The sequence below is a fragment of the Anolis sagrei genome, chromosome 2, assembly GCF_037176765.1.
Source record: "Anolis sagrei isolate rAnoSag1 chromosome 2, rAnoSag1.mat, whole genome shotgun sequence".
NCBI classification, from domain to species: domain Eukaryota; kingdom Metazoa; phylum Chordata; class Lepidosauria; order Squamata; family Dactyloidae; genus Anolis; species Anolis sagrei.
Genome location: NC_090022.1, coordinates 253231141 through 253248454, shown reverse-complemented (window position 1 = coordinate 253248454; position 17314 = coordinate 253231141). Strand labels below are relative to the sequence as shown.

The following is a 17314-nucleotide window of genomic DNA, read 5'->3' as shown; positions in this document are numbered from 1 at the left end:
GCGGGGTTTAAAAATGAATATGGTTGATTCTTGCTCAAGCTATTTACCTGATTCTGGAACAAAAGCAACAACTGTGCAGTCTCATCTATACAAGCATAATTTACAATCCGAGGGTGTAGTTTAAAATGCTCTACTACATTTATATTGGATAGTCATATCCCTGTTTTGAAGTCTTCCCATACATTATAGTAATCATTTTAAATGATTTCCCAAGGCACATATGACTGTCTACAAGTTCTGTTCCTCTTATGTAGTTCCAAGATCATGTGTGGGCATGTGTGGACCCTCAGGGTTATCATGGAGTTTTCTTGGCCAGATTTGTTCAGAAGGGGTTTGTCGTTACCTTACTTTGAGGCCGAGAGAACCACTCCTGAGAGGGGTCCTTTTGGGAGTGGCTCCCTGTCTTTGGAATGCCCTCCCAGGGGAGGTTAGATCTCTACCTCCTTTGTTGGCATTCAGAAAGAGCCTAAAAACCTGCTTTTCAAGGAAGTCTTTGGAGAAAACTAGTGATATCCAAAAGTTAGGAAGACCCTTCAACTTTGTTACGTATTATCAGGGTGGTTTTAAAGTATTTTATTGGGGTTTCAATTAGTTTTATAGCATTTGTTAATATTTATGGTTTTAACTTGTTTTTTTAAATTTTTTATATTGTATGTTTTTACTGGTTGTAAGCTGCCATGGGCCTTTGATTGGGGAAAGTCGGGGTATAAAATTAATAGATAAATAAATAATTTCCATGGCTGATTGAGGATTTGAACCCTGGTCTTTAGAATCACAATTCAACGTTTAAACGACTACACCACACTGGCTCCACATGTGTTTATTCCAGTAACATCATTTGCCTCTTTTCATTATATGACCTACTCTAAACTGGAACTAGAGAAAATTATATCCGGAAATCACATTTCAACTTGAACCAGTAAAATGTTATTTTTGTATCCTAGATGTTTAAACCATGGCAAGGATCCAAAGAAAAGATCTGCATATGCAGGGGAGAATTGTACATGAAGCTGGAGCTTTGCTTATTGTTCTTGGCAGAGTAGTTTCCAAAGAAGCAAACTGCTGTTTAATAGAAAAATAAATAAATAAATAAATAAACAAACAGGTTGCTTCTCTGGCAGTGAAAACTGGTGCATTAGAAACAAAGCAATAGTATTGCAGTGACACTCAGGCAATCTTGCTGAAAATGACTGCTTAGTTATCTTGCATAGTTTCAGCAGAAAGAAGAGTGACAACATTTTTACAAGTTGGAATTCTTTTATCGTCACACTTGGAACAAAACTAATGTTGGTCATCTTTCATGGTCTCTTTGCCTCACAGAAAACAAATCACAAGCTTTGTTTTATGATCTCTCAGCCAGTTTTAATTAAACTACATATGCCACACAATTCTAAGATGATTCAGGTTTGTCTTGATTTTGAGCTAAACCATTTAATTTATATCCTTTCTTTCCCTCAGTACTGCACCTAAAGTGATTTACAATACCGATTAAAACAATATAAGTAAGACTAAGGAGACAATTAAAGGAAATACGTATCTTTAAAACAGCACTGAAAGTAAACTATTGGTACTGTGTAAAAGTGTTTGGATCACAACAGAATAAACAATTTTAAAGTAATTTAATACCCACATTAAAACTTATTCAATTATAGTTTAAAAAAAACCAAAATTGGCATTCATTGAACCAAAGCCCTGCAGTAGCAGGGTTTGAAAGCACGTATACTCACTGAAAAAAACAAAACAGAAAGGGCACAACTTCCCTTTTCCCCCAGACTTTTTGTTTTATCTGTTACTATAAATTGGCACAACCTCAATACCAAACAAAAAAAAGGGGGGGGGAATACTTCTAAATCAAGCATATACTTTTTTTAAAAAAAAATCAATATAAAATGACATTTCAAACTAACAGGTTTGATTTCTGTGAAACTCCAGTGGTCTGACAAGAACAAGAGTCTAGTTACAGGATCCATGTCCTTGCTTAGCAGGATACAGTGGGAACCTTGGGATACCTTAAGTACTAAAATGGCCAGTTTGGAGAATTAGAAGTTGATCAGGGCATAAGAGTCTGGCAACCAAGGAACCCATAATAGGATGTTTATCTGTCTATTTAAGGCAAATAATCTAACATATACAAGAGATTTAATACCCACTCCTTTTGGAGTTCTGATTGCATGGAAGGAACTCTGCACCTTCTAGTTGTCAGTCTAGAACAGTGGTGGCAAATCTATGGCACACATGCCAGAAGGGGCACACAGCACCTTCTCTCCTAGCACACTAGCCCTCACCCCCCCCTCGCCATCCCTCTTCCTGCTTGCTGGCACTCACCTACCCTCCCTCACTCACTTGCCCCCCCCCCACTCACCCACTACTTGCCCTCCGCTCACCACTCCCCCCACACCTGCTCACCCCAAAGGTATCACTGAATATACAAAGATAGTATCAATTGAAATTATATATACATATATAAATATATAGTATTGCTTTGAAGCACCACAAAAAGAAATTATTCCAATTTGTCTTTACTTTAATAAATATTCTAGCCTTTCACATGCAAATTAGTAAGAAGGTGTTGAATCTACATTTAGACATGTGCAATGCCCTTGGCATAAATTTACTTTTCCTCCCAAACTGGACAAAAGTACCTTTTGTATGGTTATTCTCTATTTATTAAGTCAATATACAATGGCTTGAATCATCCTACTATGCCTGTTAAATGTAATAAAAACAAGGAAGAAGTCAACGTTTAGAACAAGTATTCTTACCTGCTGAAGAATAGCTGCAAGGGAATTCCTATCTTTTTGACTAACACCATCTTTTAATAAACGTGCAAGGAGTTCTGGTTTCTTATATGTCTTCAGAGCCAATAAGTGAATCACTCTGTCCCTATATGGCCGCTGAGAAATACTGTTATTTGTATGGGTCTTGCGTATTGTGTTTGCAGGGTTGATGGGAGTGGACCTTTTCCTCTCAGGCACTGCATCTGGAATACTTTGTGGTGCTTTCCGAATTTGTACTCGTTTACCTGTGTGTAAAATATAGAAGATCATTTCCATCACATTCTATTTAAGAAAAGTAAGACACCCAAAATTTGCTGCTATAATTAGTACTTTGAATAGAGAGGAAAAAACCATCTCAAACACAAGTTTATGTTATCATAGTCATTTATAGATTATACAGATCATCATTTAAAGTTATTATTTTCATGTATCTAGCCTACATGAATTCAAAGAACATGATTTTGGTTTATTTAACCTTAGATTCAAAATTAAATGAACTCTGTACAATATGTTTGTGATGTACAAAATGCACTATAATTTTTGTTAATAAGCCTAAGTAATTAATGACTCATCTCTGATTACAACTGAGTTTTTTAAAATACAGTTGTCAAAACAATCCGGTGATAGTGGGCAGATTGGCCAAATCCAAGTGTCAGTGGTGAAACCAAAAGTTTTCCAGGAAAGTGACTATTGTACTATACTTTCAGCTTAGTGGCAATTGGGGTGAAATACTGCATTTTGATTGTACCTGCCACTAGACCATCTTTAAGCACTATGCAATCCTCTCAAGTAACCATAAAACTATAAACTAAAATACAAATCAATATCAATATCTACAATTGAACTAAATAGTTTTTTTTCAATTTAAAAGCCAAATCCAAGTGAAAGCAAATATGAACTAGGTTTTTAAAACACACATAAGGGAATTAAGGCTCAACCCTAGGGAAGAATGGGGAGGGGGGTTACCACTGAAGACACTTTGTCTCTTGGACCTATCACCTTTCTGGACTTTATTGCTGGGCTAAAAGGAGGGCCCCTGGCCCAAACTGGTTCAAGGTAATTTAAAGTGAGAAACAAAGTGGTGCAATGGTTTGTGTGCTGACCAAGGTTCCAGGAGACCAGTGTTTGAATCCCCACTTAGCCATGGAACCTTGTGGGGTACCCTTAGGCAAATAATCCTGCCTCAACCTAAGGAAACACAACGGTAACCCCCTCGGAATAAACCTTGCCAAATGACTATCATATAATCATTGGAAGAGCTGAGTAGCAAACACAGAAGCATAACTGCACACGTCCAAACCAAGTCCTTCTAGACTACCATAATTTCCTGGGGAACCTAAAGTTCTGTCTGTGAATCATATCCCTCTAACTGCAGACTCTAGGTTTTAGGTTTTACAGGAATTGGCCCCATGTTTTTGCTATTAACACTTTACAAATTCTAAAACTTGTAAATATAGCAAAGGACATACAATAAAACCAAAAAGATAAATATATTGGGCAACTTTTAGAAGTAACCTTTATTTCCTTAATAAAATTAAAGTATTATTTACTTACTACCTCCTGGATTTTTGTTCATTATTCTTAGAAAATTTCACATAATCATAGGCATTTATCTTACACTAAGTCAAACAACTGGTTTATTTAGACTAAAATGTTCAGCCTTGACAAGTAGTAGTTTTTTCGTGGTTTTAGGTAGGATTCCTTCCTAGCCCTATCTTGAGATTGCTGCTATTCCCTGCTAGTCTCCCAATCAAGTATTAGCTGCTTCATGCAACTCTGGATCTAACCTAGTATTTGGTAAAGATAGATTAGGCTAGAAAACACAGTATCCTGAAAATAAATAAAAGGGATATGTAAGACACCTAGGTGGACTTGCTGTTGGCTCTATTACCCTTCAGTGCTATCTACATTTTATAATAATGCACGTAAGGCAAACAGAGATGAACTCCTACGTTATTTAAAGAGACTATAACTCTAACCATATATTGGCCCCGTTTCAGCCAGTACTTCAATGCAAGTGCTTACATGAGTCAGGGTGTTTATTTTCTTTTGACAAACGCCTCCCAAATTATTATGAAATCTACTGGCAACTTAACTAGCGTTAACTATTGCATCAAGACAAATGTTTCTACAGTTCTTATACAATGGCAACAATAATTAACAAAATGAAAACACTGTCTTAAAAGGAGAATGTTTAATGCAAAAGGGATGGAGTTTCACTAATTACAGAATATACCCTTCAGAATGAATACAAAACTAAAAAATAAAATAGTGTTTTTCCTAAACAACAAAGGAGAGTGGAGAATTTATAGCCCAATGAATATTTTTAGGCTACAGCTTCCATGACACCTGTGAATTATGATTAGCAGGGCTGATGGGAGCCCTACTTCAACAATATCTTTTGGGCTCCACTCTGACCTAACCAAACATCAGTAAACTAACATTTATCCTTAAAAGCCACTTTTTATTTTCTTCATGTCTCTCTGATTTTGTGTGTGTGTGTGTCTTTTTTCCTCACTAGGCCTAACCCTGACTCTGGGCCTTAATTCCTTTCTTTTTTCATCTTATATTATTGTTCTTGATCTCCAACCAATGGTTTCCATCATCTCCTTCTAGTGAACTTTTTCTGTTGAACTATCCTTTACTGTCACATATTCTTTCACTCAATCTTTTGTAACACTTACATGTTTAGAATGGAATAAAAGAAGAATTTATTTTCCTTATGGTGAACTGAAGTCATTCTGGTATCAATTACATATTTTATTTCCATCTAGGATTTAAAAGGGCTTATTGAGACTGAGCAGTAGTTTCATTCTACCAGAACAGGCAGATTAAGCACATAGGGCAGGAATAATAACATTACCATGCATTTATAACACCAGTTTAGAATAGCACCCACACAAAGAATGTATACATTGTTGATAGTGGGCTAATACCAGAAACAACGGCGCTGACAGAAAACTGATAGAGCACAATTTGACAATTTGCATGTAGGAAATCATACGGTTCTACTTCCTACAGAGTATATACCACTAAATTTAACATGCCATTATTCTCCAACTGCAGCTTAAAGTATTAGTAATATCTGGATCATGGAATAGTCCAAATGTACATACACTTAATTTGGTAATTAAAATCCCTCTGTACAAGCCCATCTATTTCTGTTACTATACATTTCAGAAGGGGAAAAAACTGTGCCTATTTCAACCACGTTGTAAAAGACTCCTAAACAGTAGGCATGTGTACTTCTCCATGTGTATGCAGTATCCCAAACATAGAAGCATCATTGTCTGGTGTGGGATATTCACATATGTTCAACTTTACACATGCCATGCATGAAAAAACAGTAAAGAAGGTGATGAACAGCCAAGGAACAAAGTGACATAAAGCTGAACTGGGTCAATTTTAGGCTGCAGACAAATACCTTCCTCTTACTCCCAATAGGTTGGCACTGTTTGAAAGGAAAGCCTTAGGACCTTTGTCCTAAGGCAGGATCAACTGAAGCCTCAACATAACAAACCTTAACTATTATAACAAGATAGTATAGAAAATGACAAAATATAGTCATACCTACATATGGTCCACCAGGTTTTATGACCTTTGTACTTCGATTACGAGACTCCTCTTCTGCCTGGGTCATACGTTCTCTAGTCATTTGATAAGAATCATTTGTTGCACACACTGTAATTTTGTCCTGTATAACTCCCAAGCAGCTGAGCTGTGAAGATCCAGTACTAAGGAGTATTGTAAAAAATAAAAATAAATTAAAAATACATTGGATACTGCTTTCAGAATTTAGCTTAAAATACTATTCCATTGCTTTCTAGTCACTTAAACCTAAGTTATCATCTGTAAAACCTTCATCTGCTTGTTGGTGTTATATAATATAAATCTGGCTAATTTGCTTGTACAGATCCACAGAGAGAATTGATTTTGTTTCTTAGAGCAAAAGTGCAATTAAAGGGATGATATAAGAGCAGTGCTTTTTCACCAAACCAAATATCTGCTTACTTTCGGATCCTGCTTTCATCAGGAAGTCCATAAAGAAGGGCTTGAAAGTAACAGTCCTTCTCTGCTGTTGATCCCTCCCAACCCTGGGAGATTGTATTCAGAACCATGCTGCCACAGAACCTTGAAATTTATTACAATGCTTATGACTGATGGCTTTGAACAGACCCTCCTGTGTGAATTTTTCCAATGTCAATGAGAATTTGCCAAATGCCTATGAAGTGCTAAACTATAAGTCATTTCTTTGGTTTGCCCACTGTCTATAAATGTATTTTGGGAAAACCTAAATTCTACAACCAGGAGAGAAAGAATATTTTTTAATCCACTCTTGTTATTTGGCTATCATTTTGTGGCTCTAAACTATTCTTTTCTGAAATAGGACAACAAGAACTTTATTCTGTATTCAAGGCATGGGTGTGTATGTTGTATGGTGGCTAATAGTGACTCAATGAATTTCTTTGAGTTTTCTTAGGTCGTTTTACAAGGTCACACCATAAATCTGGTATTACAACACCATCAATTTTATTTTTAATTATTTTCTTAACTCTTTTACTTTTTACCTTATGATTTGTTCAGAGCTTGTTCTCTCTAACTATGCCTGTAAGGTCTGTCCTTTAAATTCTCCATATCTCACTAAATCACCATAACATATATGGTGCTTTGACAGCAAATACTTATAAAGGACAGTAATTCATATACCAACTACATTTTCAATAAACCCTTGTGTCAAGATAGCAGTATGTTGTGCCCCCTTCTACAGTGCCATATAAAATCCATATTATCTGCTTTGAACTGGATTACATAGCAGTGTAGAAAGAGCCTGTCTTCAAAAAAATGAAACCAGAACTGATTCTAAGAGAACTCAACTCCTCCCCATCACATTGCATACTGAAATTCTTCCATGCATTTCAGACAATACATGCATTCCTTTAATTCCATTCTATATAGGAAAGGCGTGATTCATCAGTAATATCCTGGGTGCGTTCTCCATTTTAGTAGGCTGACTAACAAAGGTAAACAGTTTTCCTGTCTTCCTTTATAGAAGTCTGAGCTTAAGAGTCACGTGTATTTCTGCTACAGAAACAAATACCATTCTACTATATAATGGAAATTGGGTAGAATATTATGGCAACTGAACAGGAGAGAGGGGAACAGTAGCTTGTATCAAAGAGCAGAAGCTGAAGATGTGATATCTTCATAAGACAAACACAGTGACCTCTAAACAAGATGACTTCCAACAGAAAGATAATCTTTAAGAGCAGGACTTGAATATGGGTTTTCTTGAATGAGTAGAATTCCTGTTTAATTATGAATTGCAATTAGTTTGTAGATAATAAAACTATTTTAAACATAATACAATTTCAGTTCCCCGTCAGAATTTCTTTCTTTTTTACCTTGAAACTGTTTGCTGGACGCAGTCAAAACTTCCCTGAGGATTATCTTTGCCAACATGTGACAAATAGAAATTAAAGGTATGCACTTCATTTGGGAGATCAGTTTTGGGAATCTTGACAAGCTGAAAAAGCAATTAAAAATAAGGCTCACACATGCTTATGTTTAGTATTAGAATTAATAACTATCATATTAACAGCAAACCTGCAATGTAGAACTCTATTTCCATATAACGGATGGAGTTGCAACTCTGAAGACAGTTTGCCAAAAGAACACCCAATATGTCCAAGAAAGAACTGGAATTTAATCCAAGCTCTTCATATTTAGATTCAAAAATGTATTTTGAGACCACAAAGATATCAGTTAAATATATGTCTGCATTTAAAAATGAGGCAAATTTCTTCCTGCTCAATAGGCACAGAACAAACTGGAAACAATTTAAGAAATATTTCCAGGGCTCTAGAGAAACCAAAAGTGTACAGCAACTTTACACTCATCTTTATAGTGTTTATCTATAGTTAAAGCCGTCAAATCTCATTCCATTCCATAGATATATCTACAATATATTTCCTCCCTTACCTAACCCTTGTATGACAAAGGAAACACCTAGCACTCCAACAGTATGGGTTGTAAAACACAGCAGTGGGGATATTAGGCACCTGACCTTGCAGCACTGCATACATTCTAGATGTGGCATACTGTATGCGTTACCATAATAAAATTATAATAACTTTCTTGCCTAGCATAATAAACAACTAGAGCATTTCATTTTAAAATTTTCCCTGGAAGCCAAATAGGTATGCATTTCCAAGAGAAAAGGTTACAATACTTTTAACTGCAACTTTTTTTTCTGAGTAATTCTACTGCACAATTAGTGATCAAAAGATAAGTGGGAAGAGCTATTATTTTCTCAAGATATGACATTTATATACATACAAGCACTGATACTTCTTCTCAAGTTCAACATTTTGAGATTTTAAACAAGCAAACCTACTGCTGAAATTAGCTTCAAGATTACTCAGAAACTAGCAACTTCTATGAATGCTTTTGTACAGAGCATAATGGGGCAAGAACAACATAGAGCTGCTGTTCCACTGCTACCAACCCATACTGTATTCTACCAGATGATGAAGTACTGTACGGTGCTAGTATAAATACTGCACAGAAGAAGGAGGGAGCTAGGTGTGGCCATACAACATTTGGTATAAGGAATAAGTGTTTAAGAAATAGTAAGCAACATGAGAAGATGAATTAAAAGGGATCTCTTTCAAAATGTTTACGCACATCCAGCAAAGTAAGCTATACATTGTCCCCTCCACCCAAAAGATGGGGACATTGTACAAAAAGTATTGATAGGCTGCTATGATAAAAGACACTGAAAATTGACAGCCAACTTTAGGCAACTAAACACTGTTTTGTAGGAAGACTGTGCACCATTGTGCCCCCTAGCTGAAGGGAAACATGAAAACACAAAAAAGGGTTATAGTAGGTGCACTCTGGGAGTTTCCCTTCCTTTGTATAATAGATAAGGGATCCTGAATAAATCAGCTGATGTGCACAGGGCTTCACTCTCTCCTATTTAGAAAATTATAGAAAAGGATCTGCTTGGTTTTTGAATCTGTTTCAATTCATTCTATGACATAGCAGTGAGCAAGCATTCTTCTACTGTACTTGTGGATCGCTGTTGGAAGGCACTACTACCTATAAATGCTTTCCTTGCATGCATACATTACAGAATCTATAAATTTACTTACGCAAAATACTACAAAATGTGCTACTTAAGACTGCAACCCTATTATCTATCTATTTACCTCTAAGTATCATTGAACTCAATGGGGCTTACTTCTGAATATGCTCTGTAAACTTATCCAAGGTAGATAAGACTACAATTTGATCTTTTAAAGATATTTAGGAACCCCTTTTAAAGACAAAAGGTAAAGTTTGTATAATTTTTTACATTCTATAAAGTAACATTCTAAGTTTTAACAAACAAATCCTCTACTTGTTTGTTAAAATTTATGCAGGTACTTGAATGCTTTGGAACTTAAACTGATTTTATAGCGTAACTTCTAAGAAAATACATAGAATAGATGCAGTTTGTGCTACTGCACTCATAACACAGAAGGAAATCCAAATAGTCATTAAGTATACATTGGAAAGGTATCTGGTTCCTGCTGTTCTAGTTCCCAGGGAGTACACATCTAATATGTGCCTGCAAATGTTCTTATTACATTCTTATTACATTTACATTTTACATGGTTAAGCTGTTCATCTAATAGATGGCTTTTCAAGGACCATGCACGACACAATTTTTTCAGGGTGGCTTACGAGTCTAAATTAAAAGTAAAATATTATAAGACTATAGTTTGCAGCATAATGTTTTTATCAGAAGAAAAAATATTATACGTGTACACATTCAAAACACACAGTGATTCAAAATACGAATATTAACTTTTTGTTTTGTTTTGAAGAATGAGAAAAAGAGCCCACATCAAAAGAATATGTCTGTTTTTGAAAGGCATTTCATAATCAGTGTACCATCAGGATGGCACTTTCCCCTGCAATTATCTGCCTCCCTATATTTGATGGACATAGGTGGAATAGGGCCCCTGAAGAGCCTCTCAAGGCTCTTTGGAAAATATAAGGGAGCAGTTGATGTCTCCAATATTCTTCGCACCCCCAAATGCTTAAAATCCAGCTAAAGGAGTAAAAGCCAGAATCATCCAGACACCACTCTCAGGCATGCATGGGATTATTCTCTTGTCAAGAGAACTACTAATATAAATTCATCAATAGTTTTCTATAGAGCAGAAGGAACTATTTATGAAACTCCAAGAAATGTGAATCCACAATGTAAAAGAGAATATTCTAGATCATGTATTCCATTGCATTGTACAACATCATCATCTACTTACATTACCTACTTACATGGATTAAATAAGCAGAGAAAAACCCCATGTGCCAACACCCGTTCCTTCTGGTGACTCACTAAAGCCTAAATCTAGTAGGCATTACTTAGTTTTGCTCACAGAAAGAAAGGTTCTTACTTCTCTCTCCTGAAGGAACGAAAGCCCCTGAAAGCCTTTTCTCCAGTTGCCCCTTACAACAATGTTCACTGGGTACAGAAGCAGGAATGGGAAATTTCCACAGACCTCTTCAAGGTACATTTTTTTTGCCAAATTACATGCTGAAACCCTACCGTAATCATGAATTTAAACATATACTGTTGTATACAGGCAGCCCCCAAGTTATGGACAAGATAGGTTCTGTAGGTTTGTTGAATTTGTATGTAAGTCGGAAATAATCATTTTTAAAGTATAACTCCACCCCCACACATAAACAGATAGATTAGTGATCACCTATCACTCAACAAATTGCAACAGAATAATAAACACACTTGTAAAATTAAAGAGATAGTTTTTGCAGAAAGTTAATTTTGGGAGTTTTGTATTTTCAAGGATTTACAAAAGGTATTGACAAATATAAATTTACAAACGACTGGCAATGAATGCAGGCCTGAATTCTGTTGCTAGTACTACCCAAAGAAGACATGTTCAATCAATGGGAATTTCATGTGTTGAGCTACCATTCAACAATTCATTGAATGAGCTGATTCTATTTGTGACTAACAAAAAGGATTACAGTCATAGTTTTTAAATCTATATTAGAACCTGTCATTGAGAAGAATCCTTGTCAAAAGAAATAATACTGTTAATATTTGTATCTAATTACCTTCCTGAAATATCTGGCTTCCTTGGTTTAAAGGAATAATAATGGTATCTGAATTGAGTTGTAGGTTTTTTCGGGCTATATGGCCATGTTCTAGAGGCAATATCTCCTGACATTTTGCTGGCATCTATGGCAAGCATCCTCAGAGGTTGTGAATTGTTGATATTAAGGTATCTATAGACATGTCAAAAACATGTTCAAGAGTATCTGTTTTGGCCATGTAGTAAAATCCAGACTTCACAAGTAGCCATACCTGTATTGGCCCAACTCTAAAGCAAAAAAGACATTATATAAGCTTTCAAAGTTTCACTAGTTTCTTTTTAAAGCCAAGATGTTAGAAATCATACCAGAGGGAAATAGTAATGATGTTAGGAATATTGGCCTTCATTTTGTTATTTGTTATGAACAGAATGGTTGTCATTTGCCTTGGTTATTTGCAAAAGGTACTGAAATGTAATACTTTAATATATCAAACTCTACAACTAACAAAACATAGAAGATTAGGTAGTAAAACAGAAGATGGCATCATCTTTGTAAATAGATAATTGGTGAATCTGTTGGTTCTGAGAGAGACATGTAGGTAATTCAGCCTGCTCAGTTCAGATGACTGCCTGATGGACAGCTATAGTTTAATAGTAACTAGGAGGCACTCTCAGAAATGGAAAGTACATGCCTACTATTTCAAGCACACTGCAAAAAAAGAAAGAAAGAAAGAAACCGAGGAGGAACAAAAGAGGACAGTACTTGCCAACAGTGTTGTATCGAGTGTGCACCAGAGACAGATGGCAGCTACTTTATAAAATAACAAGGTTCACATGTTTTTGTACCTAAGTTCTAGAATTTACCAATATAGAACATCATTCTATACTGCCTGATTTTCTTCATGCTTTTGGTATTATAAATAGCCACATGAACAGCTACTGTCATAATACTGGAACCCCTAGAGTTAGCTTTAAAGAGACAATGGATCCTCCAGGTTTTACTGGGATGCGATTGTCACCAGCTATAGCCCATCATAGCCAGGGGGCAGCAAAATGGAATTCACAACCCAATAATATCTGGAAGGCAACACTTTCTGTGACCTTGCTCTGAACCTCAACTCATATTATTCCAAGGCAGCAGATAGCCCTAAAGATCAGAGGATATAATTTGACTCATGAAAAGTCCCAGACAAGAGAATACCTTTTATTCTACATCATATTGAAACATCTGAAAATTTAACAGCATCTCCCCCCATTAATTAATCAGCTATGTTAAGTTGTTTTAATTCAAAACCTACTGATATTTAGAACAATGATGGTGGCTGAAACATTTAGAATATCTATTAAGAAGCTATATATCCAGAACACACATTATGTATTGCCTTTCAATAATGGAATACAATCTAGGATATATAAGATTCACATGTGATTTTCTATCCAAGCGCTAGCTTGACCCACAGTGACCATTGGAATGTACATTTAATAAAATCTTATGTTATACATTATTAAGAACACCTACTATATACTTGTATATACTTACTATATACTTTTATGCTATTAGCCTGGACTCAGAATTTAGCCTAGAAAACATTTGCATAGAGCAAGAAAACATATTGCTCTACTAAGGAAAATTATATATTACTCTTGTCTAGATCTCTCCTTGCAAATTTCCCAAACTATGAAGAGTATCTGCTATAGGAAATACTTGTCACAAATTGAGAGTGGAAGAGTCACTTTTCCATGTGTATCTTTTTCCATAAAAAAATACACATCTACACACAGCTTCACTGTTTCTCTCTATTAATGCTTACATTTTATGTTTTATGGTAAGTTGCCAGTGGCTGCAAACTGTGTTAAAAGTATCCGTTTATAGAAATCCTAAGTATTAGAAAAAAAATGAAGGCAGGTTGAAAAAGAGCTGATACATGGCTCATTGTTTTAGGGAAAGAACTACAATTTTCTCCTGAATTTAACGGACAACCTTAAGCTTCCTGTGGTGTCTGTTATGTACCTTGAAATAATCTCCTATTCTTAGCAAGATTTGTTCAGAGATGGCTCGCTAATACCTTTCTCTGAGATTCAAACAGGGACTCTGAGATTCAAAAGTGGCCTCTGGAGTCAAAAAGAGATTTGAACCCTGGACTACCAGAGTCCACTCCAACATTTAAGCAACACCACCATGCTGGCTATCAATCTCTGGCCAAGTCCTACTAAAATAAAAGCTAGTGTTGGTATTAGAGCATGCTTTTGTGAATGAGAAAGACACAGACAATGTGTTTATCCCCTACCATATTTAAACATATTATCTCTATCAATTGCAAGATGTTTTAGGGTGGTGGTAGTGTAAATTAATAGATCCTACAGGATAGACCTTCTCAGTAAAGCAAGAACTAGCAAGAGCCCGTAGCAGTATTCTAAGAATAGACACAGAACGGCCCTTGCTTCCTGAGAATTATATGACAGTTATTGACAGCATTCACCCCGGTTGCCTTGCTCTCTGCCCCAAAGAACAAGACATTATCTTCTAGAAAAATAGTCATCTTGCTTATAGAAAACACATATTCTTCGCCACAGCATGCATGAAGTACAACATAAGTGAGGAAGCCTGCCATAGATGCAGGCGAAACGTCAGGAGAAATGCCTCTAGAACATGGCCATATAGCCCGAAAAAACCCACAAGAACTGAGTGATTCCGGCCATGAAAGCCTTCGACAATACATACAACATAAGTGATTTTTAAAACACTGTCCAACTAACACGAGTCTTTAAGAAACATCACAGCAAAGAGGTTTTTCTTTAAAGGGGAAAACTACAAAAATATGGAATAGGGTACTCAGTCAGACATCATTAAAGGACAAAGCTGAGAACTGAAGAAAAGCAGCCACAGTGGGGGGAAAACCAAAACCCTGTCGTAATTATTCAATTCAAAAGGAGGTAGCAGTTGGGGGAATGTTAAAATGACCGCTATATACTCTATGAAATAGAAAATGCTACAATGCACATGGATAACATTTATGACCTGTTTTATTAAGATGCATATTTTAAAAAATAAAGTAAAAAGTAAATACTCACCCCTTGGAGTCCTTGAAATTGTATAGAAGGCCGTGAAAGAATCAAATTCTGAAAAACAAAGAAATAGAAGTGAACTTTATTTTTTTTAAAAGGCAGGATCATATTTCATTCATCTAGAAAAATGTTGATAAGTACTATATAAAAAATAAAAACTTTAGATCTGATGTCTAAAATATTACATTTAGTTAACCTGTTTTAAATGCATTATTTTATTCAGCTGGAAAAGAATAAGATCTCACATAAAGACAAACAGAACTTACTCTAATTTACTCTTCACAATAAATTAAATATTTCAATAGTGAATGGCAGGGATCGAATGGGTATTCTACTATTTCCCAAATGTAGTCAAATTTTGGTGTTCCCAACCACTCAAGAAAACTGACAGGAACAAACAAAATGAATGCTTGGAAAATTCCGGCAAGTTGCTGGAACCTTTTTATTGTTCTTGGCCTAGCAAACCAGAACAATCTTGTCAAGTTTGCACAGACTTAAAAGTTCTACAGTTGGAATACAGCACAGCTTATCAAGGCAAAGTTGTATGTACTGTACTAGCTAAAACTGAGTAATTTTTTTATAACCATCTGAATGATTCAATATTGATAAGGGGGAGAACAGAGTAGAACATTACTTGAATGCCAAATCCTAAAGTTACACATCTTAAACAATTTTCTTCTCTAATTTGCTTTATAACCTCTTCCTCTCCTGTGCAACTTTCTTCATGAACTCTCTGGGCTTTAAATATGTGTTCCCCTTCTATCTTGACCTGGCTACCTCCTCTGATTCCCAGATGATTTCCCAGACGCTGTCTTATCCCCACCAAGGTTTTGTGTCTTAATCAAGAGCTAAAAGCAGGATATAAATAAAATAACAACAATAGCCATGGGGCAACAGAGGTAGAGCGACCCTGGCAGGGATGAAGCCCATTATTAAGGATGAAAAGGCATCTGCGAAATGATTTGGGAATCCAAGTAGGTAGACATATCAAGATATAAGGATAGCACTGACTCAGAGCCCAAAGTTCAGGGAACCAGTTGCATAAATAAATAAGAACCAGTTAAGAAGGAGGCAGGCGAGGAACAGCCTTGGTTGGTAAGAAGTGAATTAGCAAGGACAAAAATGAAATGGGATATCAGAGTAGGTACAGTATATACTTGTATACAAGCAGAGGACAAATTTGGGGGCAACATTATTTTTCCATATCCTATGGATAAGTTGTGGGTAATTTCATGGAGAGTTGAAAGCACCAGCACCACCTCTGAGGGTCTGCTGCCTTTGACCACTGCCCTCGCAATCCCTGCTCAGACATTAAAAAATGGCAGAAATGACACCATGACAGAGAAACTAGAGCAGGTTCATGCTTCTTTTAAGTTCTCCCGGGATGAACTAAGCTCTAGATTTTCTCCACAGAGAAAACTGATGCCGCCCATGTTGATTTATCCATGGGTCAGCATTAAGTTATTTATTTATGATAAATAAATAACTTAATGCCAACCCATGGATAAATCAACATAGGGGTGTCAAGTTTTGGACTACAATTTCTCCTTATACATTACTTTACTGTATATGGTAGGGTTAAGAAAGAAGGGGAGTACAGATTCAGACCCTGGAGAATCCACTGCTTGGGGGTTCCTGAGACAAAAGGTTGAAAGGAAAGTGAAGGCGATTTTTGTTCAACATCGTTGTCCTTCTATCAGGCAAGATGAGAAAACCAGTCCAAAAACGTCCATATACAGTATACATTTATTTATGAATTCCTGGCATCTAAGCCATCAATTCCTGTGCTATTTTGTCCTTCCTTCTCAAGAAGTTGCACAAAATGAAACACTTATCCTCAAAGGCAAATCTACAACAGTGCAATTGTTTTTTTCTGAATTTTGTACACTAATGGGCAAAACTGTGAGTTTCTTGAAAATGCAGTTTTTAAACATGCAACAATGAGTTTTCTGCATGCTTAAGAAACAATCCCAATAGTTTTAATATCAATATCATTTCATCTACATCTGTCGAGAAGAGGGAAAATTGAGAAGTCCCATCCCTAGCTGATGGATGTATGGTCCTAACTACTCAGGATAAAATTATGCTTATTTAATATATCCAAACTAAAAACTGAGTGCTATGTAAATTTGTTTTGCTACAAGAAAATCTATGACTGATTTGAAACCCTGGAAATTATCCAAATACAATAAAGTTGAATGAAATGCTTCATTGTAAGGACATTTTAACATGTTTTGCACCACACACAGAAAATAATAGAAGAGGGCATACTTAACTCATTCTAAAATATGTTATATGGTGAATTATGCAAGGTAACTTTTACTTTTTCAGTTTCAGACCATTAAAAAAGTAAAGGTAATG

The 17314-nt window shown here is 35.9% G+C and overlaps 1 protein-coding gene across 1 annotated transcript in view; it reads right to left on the bottom strand.

Annotated features, from left to right (window-relative positions):
- Positions 1-17314, bottom strand: part of ELL2 (elongation factor for RNA polymerase II 2) — a 46240-nt gene that overhangs the window by 17076 nt on the left and 11850 nt on the right. The window contains exons 2-5 of the mRNA XM_060761810.2: positions 14960-15007; positions 8180-8301; positions 6348-6511; positions 2763-3022 (exon numbers count right to left, since the gene is read on the bottom strand). Of these exons, the coding sequence (XP_060617793.1) occupies positions 2763-3022; positions 6348-6511; positions 8180-8301; positions 14960-15007 (594 nt within the window). The remainder of the gene's footprint in view (positions 1-2762; positions 3023-6347; positions 6512-8179; positions 8302-14959; positions 15008-17314) is intronic.